General features: G+C 34.3%; 1 protein-coding gene across 13 annotated transcripts in view; it reads left to right on the top strand.

Annotated features, from left to right (window-relative positions):
- Window positions 1-12,911, top strand: part of LOC149792818 (poly(rC)-binding protein 3-like) — a 274,568-nt gene that overhangs the window by 201,782 nt on the left and 59,875 nt on the right. For all 13 annotated transcript variants that reach the window (XM_089971275.1, XM_089971288.1, XM_089971285.1 and 10 more), the window contains one exon: window positions 1,996-2,196. In XM_089971275.1, coding sequence (XP_089827401.1) covers window positions 2,104-2,196 — 93 coding nt within the window. In that variant the 5' untranslated portion in view covers window positions 1,996-2,103. The remainder of the gene's footprint in view (window positions 1-1,995; window positions 2,197-12,911) is intronic.

Raw genomic sequence — 12,911 nt, forward strand, 5'->3', positions numbered from 1 at the left:
GTGTGTGTGTGTGTGTGTGTGTCCAAGGATTGAATAATTTGTTTCAGGAATACATATTAGTTAAATTGAACTGGGACGAATACAATTGTAAAGTAAATGCCAGGTCTTAAAAACATGTTTGAGCACTCCAGGGTGTTCAAGCCAAAAGGTAAAACTGATGTTTCTCCTGAGTCCGTACAGTGACCTGTGTACTCAGATATAAAAGAAAAATAGTTTACTTATGAATGTGGAGTTTTCTATGCATGTTTTTGAAGTTTAGAATACATAACGAATATATTGTTGCATTCAGTGCAGATTAATTTTTGTATTTCTTACGACCCAAAATACATTTATTCTGGCTTGAGTGCTTTTGTTTGGGTGGTTTTTGCTGTGCATGGATATGGCAAAACTGCATCTGGAAATACGTGTATTTTTCATTAGTTTTTTTCTCTACATGTTGTTCAAGAAAACTAAAAAATGTACCATGTTAGATATAAAGTTGTATTATACTGGGGCACAATATTATCAGATCAACTGGCTATACAGTTTTATGAGATAGTTCAAACATGTTGCATTGTTACAGTGCTGTATAAGCATGCTTTGTGATAATTCAAAAAGGTTGCATTTTTACAGTGCTGTATTAGCATGCTTTGTGATAGTTCAAATAGGTTGCATTTTTACAGTGCTGTATTAGCATGCTTTGTGATAGTTCAAATAGGTTGCATTTTTACAGTGCTGTATAAGCATGCTTTGTGATAGTTCAAATAGGTTGCATTTTTACAGTGCTGTATAAGCATGCTTTGTGGTAGTTCAAATAGGTTGCATTTTTACAATGCTGTATAAGCATGCTTTGTGATAGTTCAAATAGGTTGCATTTTTACAATGCTGTATAAGCATGCTTTGTGATAGTTCAAATAGGTTGCATTTTTACAATGCTGTATAAGCATGCTTTGTGATAGTTCAAATAGGTTGCATTTTTACAGTGCTGTATAAGCATGCTTTGTGGTAGTTCAGATAGGTTGCATTTTTACAATGCTGTATAAGCATGCTTTGTGATAATTCAAAAAGGTTACATTTTTACAATGCTGTATTAGCATGCTTTGTGATAGTTCAAAAAGGTTGCATTTTTACAGTGCTGTATAAGCATGCTTTGTTGTTGTTGTTGTTGTAGGGTTTAACGCCATTTTTCAGCACGCGATAGGCTATACATGGCGGCCAGTATTAATGGTGGAGGAAGAAACCGGGAAATCCCCGGAAAGAACCACCGACCCTCAAGAAGCTACTGGCAAGCTTTCTCACATATCCACACTGGCCGAATCCGAGACTCGAACCCACGCAGACAGAGGTGAGATGGCAGTGATCCGTAACGGTGAGCGCTTTAGACCACTCGGCCACTCGGGGCCCCAGCATGCTTTGTGGTAGTTCAGATAGGTTGCATTTTTACAGTGCTGTTTAGACATGCTTTGTGATAGTTCAAATAGGTTGCATTTTTACAGTGCTATATAAGCATGCTTTGTGATCTTGTGCCCTAAATATAATGGGATTTGTGATCTTGTGCCCCCCAAAAAGGGATGTGTTATATTGAGGTGGCTTATTGTGAGGGACCAATGTATGACCATCAGTACAGATCAATGACAGCTTCAAGACACGATGGGAGCTCTTTTTGTCATACCTGTAATGTATAGGCAAGAAAGAATTGAGGCTTGTCTTGGTGTTTGGTGCCTTAGTGTTTAAGGTACAGCAGTCCAGATAGGTTATTTAGTGCTGATGCAGCTTGTACAAGATGCTTTGCCCAAGTACACAACACAATAGCCGACTCAGGCTCATCTGATCATAGGATTCAAACCTGCACTCTTTCAGTCTGGCACGTTGACACTAGTTATTTTAATGATTTTCGTTTGGTGAAAAGCAGCAACCATTCTGAATATAATATTTTGGATCTTATGTTATGCGAATAATATATTTATTTATTTAATTTCATCATCAGACTATCATACTCTTTTCTCATCTTTTCAGAAGCAATTTGAGCAGCTGACAACAAAATAGAAGGAGAGAGACGTGGAAACTATAACTTATTTTGTGTTGTAAAACACAAAAACCCCATTCATATGGTTGTAGCGTGACATGGCAACAGAGCAAAAAATGGTACAAGGCAACGAGAATACCCCAATGGCACCACCCTCCATTTTGACTGTCAGAATGATCATGCAGGGAAAGGTAATTTAATAATTTAGTTTCTTTCACACAAAAAGTTGCCCAGGTCTTGAAGTTTTTGCATGCAAGGAAAAGTCCTAAAAGCCTATACAGGAGAACCTGTCTTGAAAGATCACCCCTTCTGCCGTAAGTCAAGGTCTCTCTCAACAGGTCATAGCACTAAATGATCAACATGCATTGCGCGTCTGGCCTCTCAAGACAGGATGCGTCCCATAGTAGGAGTTTTTCGAGTTCTACTGAAACAGCCCAAGTCATAACCACATGCCCTATGCTATTATTACTTTCATGTCATTGTCAGGATTAAGTTGGGCTTGTACAATTTTTCTTGTTTGAGTGTATGAAAAAGATATCATTTATCTTGCGAGATAGGTCAATATTAGGTGACTTATTGATTGTTAAGTTGAATTGTAATAGGCTTCTGTAGATTATGGACTTATTTGCATCATTTTTGCTTGAGAATGATGAAGAAGGTGTGACATGGAATGCAAGGCAACCATCCAAAATGATTTTTTCCACTCACATAGGATTTTAATTTTCTTTTCAAATATTTTTGTACAAAATAGGGCTCTTGATGTATACTGATTATACCTAATGTTAAGTCACTAAAGGAAAAAAATGAATATACCATAAATACTTAATTATAAGTCAAGTAAAATTGCAAGCAACAATATCACATAATGCACCTGCAGATTAGGGTCTATGTTGTTTGGTTCTGCTGATTACTCCTAACAAACTGCACAGACCCAGATCTGCTGGCGCATTATGAGAAGAACAAACATCGACCCCGCTTGGCAGGTGCATTATACTATGGCAGGTCTTTGCTGTTTACAGTTTGACTTGACTTTTAAGCAAATATATATGATAAGCCTCGCTTGATATTGTATTTTTTTCTTCAAAAATCTCAGGGATTGCTAATTTCATTGTATTTATAGAATTTGGAACCTGTAATAGGATTTGCGGTGTATATTAGAATTTGCTTTGTATATTAAAATTTGCAGTATATGATAGAATTTGCAGTCAATAGCCTTTATCTTATTTAAGTGTTTTGATTTAATATTTGAGTTCTTGAGCCTCTGTATTAATGCTCTTCATGAAATCATCTGTGCATTAAGATAACAAATTCTGACATCCTCTTATCTCCTGGTACAATGTGTTTACCTTTATTTGGAAGCGTTGATCATCCTGCATTTTTGGAGGGCAATTCATTATCTTTACCTTTTAGAACTTGACTTTTAAGCAGCTCTATAAAGCCACTTGTATGTGTACTTACCTGTCACACCTGTCACACTATACAAAAGGGTTACATACATTATCCTACATGTACTTACCTGTCACATACAGTATTGTACATGTGCTTACCTGTCACACTATGCAAGGGTCACATACAATATTGTACTTGTGCTTACCTGTAACACTGTGTAAGGGTCACATAGAGTATCGTACATGTACTTACCTTTCACACTATGCAAGGGTCACATACAGTATTGCACATGTACTTACCTGTCACACTATGCAAGGGTCACACGAGAATTGTACATGTACTTACCTGTCACAGATAGTATTATTTATGTACTGTCACATTATGCAATTTCTGCTCATGGGTTACATGCAGTAGTGTACTTGTACTTTCCTGTCGCACTGTACAACTCCACTCCAGTTCATGGGTCACATGAAGCATGATATATGTAATGTCACACTTCAGACTTTATGCTCTGTACAGTTCCTGCTAAACAGCTATGTTCTTCAGCGATGTCATGAAAACTTACATTTCAACGGTGCATTGTCTAATTTACACTGTATCTGAAATATAAAAGTATCTTATTTTCCCTTACAGACCAATAATTCAATTCCCATTCAATATAATGTTAATGTTGTTTTTTTTCTGCCATGGTCAGCCTGAAAATAAATAGTGCTTACACGCAAGCATCATATACAAAAAATTTCTTGTTGAAATCGGCCTGATGAAATCACTGTTCGCATCAGTGATGACTGTTATCAAACAAAATTGGTTGTATGTTCATGTCAACTACTGCATATAAATTACCCCGACATTAATAAAAAAATAAAAAAAATATGGTTCTGACCAATATTTTCAAACAATCAGCAATCATTAATAGTCACAGAGACTATGAAATTAATTAGCTGTATGTGACCAACAACCAATAACATTTCAGCCCCAGATCAAGTCCTAGGTTGGAGTCCCTTTGCATAAACAATGCCCCCTACTGTTTTTTTTTTAAATACATTAGATGGCTATGTTTTCATTTTATCTCCTTGAGAAAGCATTGATATTGTCTATATTATTATGTCATTTGCATAACATAAAAAAGTCTATGCTTCTAGACAACTAAAATTATTGTTACAATGTTCTTCATGAGTAATATAACTTTATTTAGAATTGGTTATCTCTAAATGCCATATAGTTTTCATATTACTTCGATCCTGGCTTGGCTTTCTATTGCATAGTGTTGAATGTCGAAGCTACTGAGGTGACTCTGTCTAGTAAATGACAACATGTAGGTGGTGCTTTTTCAACCAGTGGTGTCGTCTTTCAAAACTCTTTTTAACATCCAGCAATAACTTGTTCCCATTAATTATTTTATGACAAACCCCAAAAATGTTACACTTGTTCGTCCATCCATTGATCTATCTCACCATGGTTAAGTGTTGCATTGAGATTTTCAGCACTTGACTGTGGTGTCCAATTTTCATTGAAGACATTTCTAGTTATAAATGCATGGGATAAAGAAAATGGTGGAAAAGAAAACAAGTTACCATATTTATTGGTTGTTAATGTTGTATGTAGTATGTGTTGTGTTTATATGCACCACAGCACATTTATGATGATAAGGTACCAATTAAAAATAAAATTTAAAATGTGTGCAGGACAAACAGCATAGACACTGATCTCCTGCTGCTACTAAAAGCATCCTTATCATTTCTCTTGTATGTTAGAAAAATATTCAGATTTAGATAGCAGCCATTTTGAATGTTCAAGCTTGTGGTTGTTATTACCTTGTAATAACTTCATTGAAGTCGCACTGACTTGATGTCATTATTAATTGCAACATAAGCAATAGCTTGAAACTATTAAAACTGAATCGTTTCTTCAGTTTTTTTAAATAAAAATTTCCATGTGCAACCCAAATCTGGTCTCCTCCTGTCTGTCTCACTCGTCATGTTTATGTTTGTATTCGAGGACTGGCTAGTGTTGCGTCACGGGACCACATAATCTATTGTCTCATCAAAACTTGGAAAAAACTGGACAGTGTACAGAATCATATCTTCCATGCAATATAATCACTACCTGCTTATGATATTTAATTTATAAACATTACAGTTGAATTAAAATCTGTAGAGAATTACATACGTAAAAGGAAAAGTTTGATTTCTGGTCTCCTTTAAGGGATATTTTGTTTGTAACTTTTGACCTTGAAGAGTGGTGTGTGCCTACTAAGGCATGTGCAGGTATTATCTTGATTACCAGATGTTACAGAAAGGTTATTGTTTCACCAATAAGAGACATTTGGAATGAGAAATACATCATGCTAAGTCAAATAAATACATTCAACTTAATCTCAGCTGTTTCCTGACTGACCTGAGAAAATTCCTTCCTGTTATTATTCACCTAAGTCGCTTTCCATTATGTGATGTTTAATTTGCTTTGACTCATTGGATTTGGCACAGCTTGCTCACACATGTAGAAAAAACCCTCATTCTTAGTATAAAGTTTGTTGCAGTAACCTTAGAGGACAAGAAGGGATTTATTATTATTATTGATTCATTGCAGTATGAATCTACAACTTTGAAACTCTCCATAAATGGTACATATCTATTCTGGAAAAAAATATTAGCTTTTCACACCAGGCTTTAGATTTCAGTTGTATACTTACATTACAATAATAATTTGACTTAAATAGAAGATTTTATATATGTAAATGAATAGACTTATAATTGTTATAAACTAGAAACAATTATTATTGGGAGTCAATAATGTGAAGTGTAGCGGTATGCTTTTTGTTACAGCTGTGGTAGTAACAGCAAGAAGAGAATAGTTAATAGGATAGTTTGGTAGACTTTATGGGTTTGATACTGTTTTTGTAGCACATGCTAGACAATCCATGGCAGTCAGTATATATGGTCAGGGAAGACCCTAGAAAGAAACTTAATTTACATCATAGGGTGTGGCTTTATAAACCACTTTTCTGGTGCATGCTCTTGGGGGGGGGGGAGCTTGCATTTTTCTGGAGTAGGCAGTAAAAGTCAGAAGTACAAGTTTTTTTTATATCAAAATGTATTTTTTATCTTTTGAGATGGATAGGTTAAAAAGACATTTCTGAAAGTTGTGATAGAGATGCGTCCACTAATGATGCCAAACCCTGACAAAAGATAATGGAAATACATTGAATAATTTAATTATCTTTGACAACACTTAATTGTCATGCTGATTATATCAAGCGTTATCATTTTACACCAAGTTCTAAGTGATTAATTATTTTGTATTTACTCGTTTATAAGTCAATTGACTGCAAATAACATAAACCCTAATCCATTTTTGCATAATACATCATCAGATCATGGTGGACATTTATTGTTCCATTGATTACTTACTCAGATGAGCTGGCAGATCTGAGTCTGTGCAGTTCGCAGTTGACCTATAAGTGGGTCTATATAATGAACATCTGTATTAATCAAGTCCAGGTGTTAGCAGGGGATGAAAAAAAATAAACTGATTTTTTCATTAGATATTTTGTATCTATTGATTGTACCTTAGGCCTTTCCACAGACTTTAAGATAGAGCTGTTGGTGACTGCTTTTTGCTATTGATTTTGTCACAGCCCAGAGAATGTAACATGTTTTTTTCATTAAGAGCCAAGTCTGTATGTTAATATCTTCAATCATGACCATATATGCCATATAATAGGAATCGTGTTATATTGAAATGCCTTATATTGAGGGAGTGCTAAACCTGTAGATAGGAGGGAGTTATAGGAGTTATGATACCTCATTGTAAAAGACCTCAGTATAACGTAGTCCCAAATATAAAAATATTTCACGTCTCAGAATTGTGTTTTAAATAACTGCTTTCTTTATTCTGTTTGCGGTTTGTCATAACACATCTTTACATAAGATAATTACAGATATAAAAATAATTCATGTTTCTGAATTGTATTTGGAATAACAATTGGCTTTATTCTGTTTGTGGCACCCATCATTACATAAGTTGTACTGTATCATTAAGTGATGTTTTGCATAAAACATACAATTGATTACTTTCCTTTACTTGTAATATATCCAGTGTTTTCAGAAGGATGTATAAGTGCAGAGATGAACACTCATACTCCCCTCCCCCTTCGTAAAAGAAGTGTGTGAAAATTGTTTGTAATTTCTTCATTAATATGACAAGATTATACAGTTCTCAATATTGCAGCACAGCAACTACTGGTGGTCTGCAAATACGATAAGGTAGACAGTAGTTAGCTAACAGTGTAATCATCATCAGGAAGGATCATTAAGTGGTCCAGGAAGACCCTCAGCAATTTCCAAGTGGTCAGCAAAAAATGTTTGAGAACCACTTTCCTAGATCATATGCCAGAATTGAGTACTTGCTACCAATCCCTTTTTTTGTGCAGTGAAAGCTATCAATCATAATCTAATTATTAAAAGCATTTTGCGAACTGCCAATTTTTCGAGCAGCTCTAATTTTCTATGCTTTTTCTACTCTTGCCTTAATGGGCCTACCATTTATGTTGGCATGACAAAAATAAGAACAAAAATGTTTCGCTAAGCATATGTTGAGAAGCTCCTATCTGGATTGCCATATATTTTTCGCCGTAGTATTTTTGGAGAGGAAATGGAAAGATGAGTTTTTAAACAGATAGCGCAAATCTGGACTAAAGAGACACCTAGTTTGCGAGTAAGGGCATGCTTTTATTCCACTATTCATCTAACACATGATAGTTATTCACTGTGATGATAATGGGGATAAATTCTATTACATGCCATTCTTTTTCATGATGTAATGCCATTTTTGTAACACATGATAGCTATTCACTGTGCTGATAATGGGGATAAATTCTATTACATGCCATTCTTTTTCATGATGTAATGCCATTTTTGTAACACATGATAGCTATTCACTGTGCTGATAATGGGGATAAATTCTATTACATGCCATTCTTTTTCATGATGTAATGCCATTTTTGTAACACATGATAGCTATTCACTGTGCTGATAATGGGGATAAATTCTATTACATGTAGTTCTATTTCATTTGATATAAATTACATTGTCATAACTCGTAAATTGATACTACTGTGCCAATAATGGGAATAAATATTTATCTTTTATTTATTACAAGTTACTACTGACACATTTTATGAAACATTAGCAGTCTTTTCGTAGATACTGTTCTTGTGTAAAAATTTACACCCTCTAAAATTGTAAATTCTGTCTCGTAAAATTAAAAATTCTCTCTTTAAGATAATCATAGAGAAAAAACTAAAATACTCCTGGTCAGGGGGCCTTGCTTGTAACATTACACTGATACCTACACGAGTGAGCCATCTTTGGGACTAGGAAAAAAACCATGCATCTGATATAGAGGTTGTTGTCTGACAAGGGATAATTTGTATGGATTGTGTTGTATTAGGTCATGGTTGTCTAAAATGGGTGTCTGTCTCACAGAGGTGGCTCTTTGTGCAGGTTTGACTGTATGTATGTCCAATAGTCCAACTAATCTATTTGCAGTGACCTTTTACATAGCACAAATAATAAATCGTGTGACTGTTTAACTGTCACATGGTATGTTAGTTGTCCCCTCCCCCCATAATGACTGTCACAAAATCTTTTATTCAGTACTGCCCCTGGATGAACGATCATCAAATTTGGTTTTCACCAAAAGACTCCTAATAAGGTCCACCTTGTTTAAAATGAAACTAGTACAGAGTTGATATACATTATCTGTCTACAGCATATGATTTGAAAATCTTGTTATTGTTGAAAATTATCACTCAACAGTTAAGAAAAAGAAATGGTCTTATCTTGAATTCCTAGAGTTAATCTGCTCAGTAGAGCATCAGTCCCTTTGAGGGACTCTTGATTTTTTCTTCTTTTTTTTTTTTTTTGCACATTATTAAGTCTCTCTATAGAGAAGCCACAAGTAAAATACTGTTTCATTAAAAGCTCAACAGTCTAGGTTGGTTTTTATTTGACAGTTGATCAGAGCAGAGCACTAATGTACATTGGAAGATTCAGCACTGCGGAAGAGACGTATCCTGTTCTTTAAGTACAAGAAGTAATTAGAGATAAGGTCAATGAGCTGTAACCTGCTGTCAAGCACACACTTGCCATGCTGTCACTGGCTAAGCGTATTCCACCGTTGACAATTAGCGTATAACTTTATCTAATTTACTGCTACTGAAAACTGATTGTATTGATCGTTCATTATACTTGTGAACCTTGCTATAATGTGCTTTATTAGAACACAAAATTGGGATATAACGTGGTCATGTTATAGCTCCTGATATTTTCATTGATATCTCTTAGTCGTTGATACTGCACAAATAATTAGTTAATTTTCAGAAACCTGTAGCTTACAGAGTTAATATTCTTGTACAGCAGAGATTAATTTTCATCAGCATTGTTCTTTCTTAATACTTATTTTTATATAAATTGGCATGTAGCAAAATATTTATTATGTTTGATGTTTGTTTAATCACCACACACAAACACACACACACTCACACACAAACACACACACACACACTCACACACACACTAATGCATACATTTAATTTTTCATTCTTGCTATGCTGTGGATGCCAACTAATGCCTTATAACAGTACTTCCCTGTACTGCTCAAGTGAGGAAGCTTTTATACAGTGGCTGTAGGATAATGTGTAGTGCCAAGTCCTGCTTATGGAAGAAACTTTTTAAATATCCAAATTTTATAGGCAGCAACTGTCATACAACTGTTTGATTGAATTTTTTAAAATATTTTTATTCCACAATATCAGTGTGGTAAACATTTTGTTACCCCAGTCCATCTGTTTGTCAGGTGAAGTTTTGCATAGTTAAATTTTTCAGGCATTGTGAGGCATGACAAGTAATAAGGCTCAAGATCATTTTAAATTCTTGGTTAAGTTTTGCCTAAAGTACTTTTATGCTCACAAGTCATGAACCCTGAAATGGATAGCAATCATTATACAGAATAATTAATCTCTGTCAGTGCATTTTTTGCATATCCTAATATTGGTGGGATAATCCTGATTGCAGATTTACAATAAATTGGAGATAGCAAGTTTCCCTTTATAGCCAAACATTTTGCTTGGCAATCATTTGTTGTGAAATTTGTAGCTCTCTTAGTTGGTGTAAAGTGTTTAAAACAGAGTTAAGTAGTTACAGTTTAATTTGGAATTAATTAGCTCATAAGGATATATTTTAAAAGAAACTTTCCACTTAGTAGAACATGTTTTGAAAATTCTAATAACATGTTAAAGGTTGCAATGGAGTGTGTGTGGAGATTTATGGCTATAATTTGGTAATGGAATTAAAGTTCTGTGGTTTTTATATTTATACAAAGGGTAGATAAAGGTCTGCAGAGTGCACAATCAGATCATAACATTAGTTCAGCATCAAGTCTAGAAAGTTCTTCAGGGAATAAACACTTGCTCTGAAGTCCTCTAGATCCTTTGTAAGCTAGGGTCAACCCCAGTGCAGAAGTGGGCATGAAGAACTAGAAGTAATAAGTATAATTAAATGTGGGAAAGAAAGACCCTCACTGAGTCCAATTCCCCCAAGTGTAGTTACATCAGATTATATGCTACAAGACCTATCCTAATAAATAAATCACTGTCTGTGCATATTCTAATACAGAATAATTAATCACTGCCCATGCATTTTAATGCATTTCCTTACATGGAATAATTAATCACTGCCCATGCATTTTAATGCATATTCTAATACAGAATAATTAATCACTGCCCATGCATTTTAATGCATTTCCTTATATGGAATAATTAATCACTGCCCATGCATTTCAATGCGTATTCTAATACAGAATAATTAATCGCTGCCCATGCATTTTAATGCATGTTCTAATACAGAATAATTAATCACTGCCCATGCATTTTAATGCATTTCCTTATATGGAATAATCAATCACTGCCCATGCATTTCAATGCGTATTCTAATACAGAATAATTAATCACTGCCCATGCATTTTAATGCATGTTCTAATACAGAATAATTAATCACTGCCCATGCATTTTAATGCATTTCCTTATATGGAATAATCAATCACTGCCCATGCATTTTATTGCATTTCCTTATATGGAATAATTAATCACTGCCCATGCATTTTAATGGATATTCTAATACAGAATAATTAATCACTGCCCATGCATTTTAATGCATATCTTTATATGGAATAATTAATCATTGTCCATGCATTTTAATGCATATCCTTATATGGAATAATTAATTACTGCCCATGCATTTTAATGCATATCCTTATATGGAATAATTAATCACTGCCCATGCATTTTAATGCATATCCTTATATGGAATAATTAATCACTGCCCATGCATTTTAATGCATATCCTAATAAAGAATAATTAATCACTGCCCATGCATTTTAATGCATATTCTACTACAGAATAATTAATCACTGTCCATGCATTTTAATGCATATTCTAATACAGAATAATTAATCACTGCCCATGCATTTTAATGCATATCTTTATATGGAATAATTAATCACTGTCCATGCATTTTAATGCATATCCTTATATGGAATAATTAATCACTGTCCATGCATTTTAATGCATATCCTTATATGGAATAATTAATCACTGCCCATGCATTTTAATGCATATCCTTATATGGAATAATTATCACTGCCCATGCATTTTAATGCATATCCTTATATGGAATAATTAATCACTGTCCATGCTTTAAAGCATGTTCTGAATCAAAATAATTAATCACTGTCTGTGCATTTTAATGCATATCCTAATAACGAATAAGTAATCACTGTCTGTGCATATTCTAATACAGAATACTTAATCACTGCCCATGCATTTTAATGCATATCCTTATATGGAATAATTAATTACTGTCCATGCATTTTCATGCATATCTTGTTCTTTAAGCACAAGAAGTAATTAGAGATAACATCATTATAACACTGTCCAATTTGTAGCCATAAAATACATTGTCTTAAGTTCAAGTGACATCACATTATAATAATTAAAAGTACATTACCATATATGCTTGCTGGTAACTTATAACTCAAGTCAGACTGCAAACAACAGTGATCCAGATCTATCAAAGCATGTTGCTCCTGCAGATCTGTGTTGGTGTTGTTTGTTACACTGATTACTTCTAACTGCACAGACCCAGATCTGCTGGTGTATTATGCAATGGCAGATCTGGGTCTGTGCAGTTTGCAGTAGGACTCATTTTATAAGCAAGTATATATGTTACATGTATAAATAATTATACTATTAAATGTTCTTTTATCATTTGCCTTATAACAGGGATAGTGTTATAATAAATGGCCTTATAGTGAGGGACTACTGTACATGTACTGCACTTGATGTGGATAAACAACTTCAAATAATAGCATCATGATCAACACCAAGACAAGGACATCAGAGTCAAGGAGTTACATTATCTGTCTTTTGTGATGCACTGCAAAACAAAATTAAATAGC

This window comes from Sinohyriopsis cumingii, chromosome 9 (genome assembly GCF_028554795.1).
Source record: "Sinohyriopsis cumingii isolate HCF-2022 chromosome 9, ASM2855479v2, whole genome shotgun sequence".
Taxonomy (NCBI): domain Eukaryota; kingdom Metazoa; phylum Mollusca; class Bivalvia; order Unionida; family Unionidae; genus Sinohyriopsis; species Sinohyriopsis cumingii.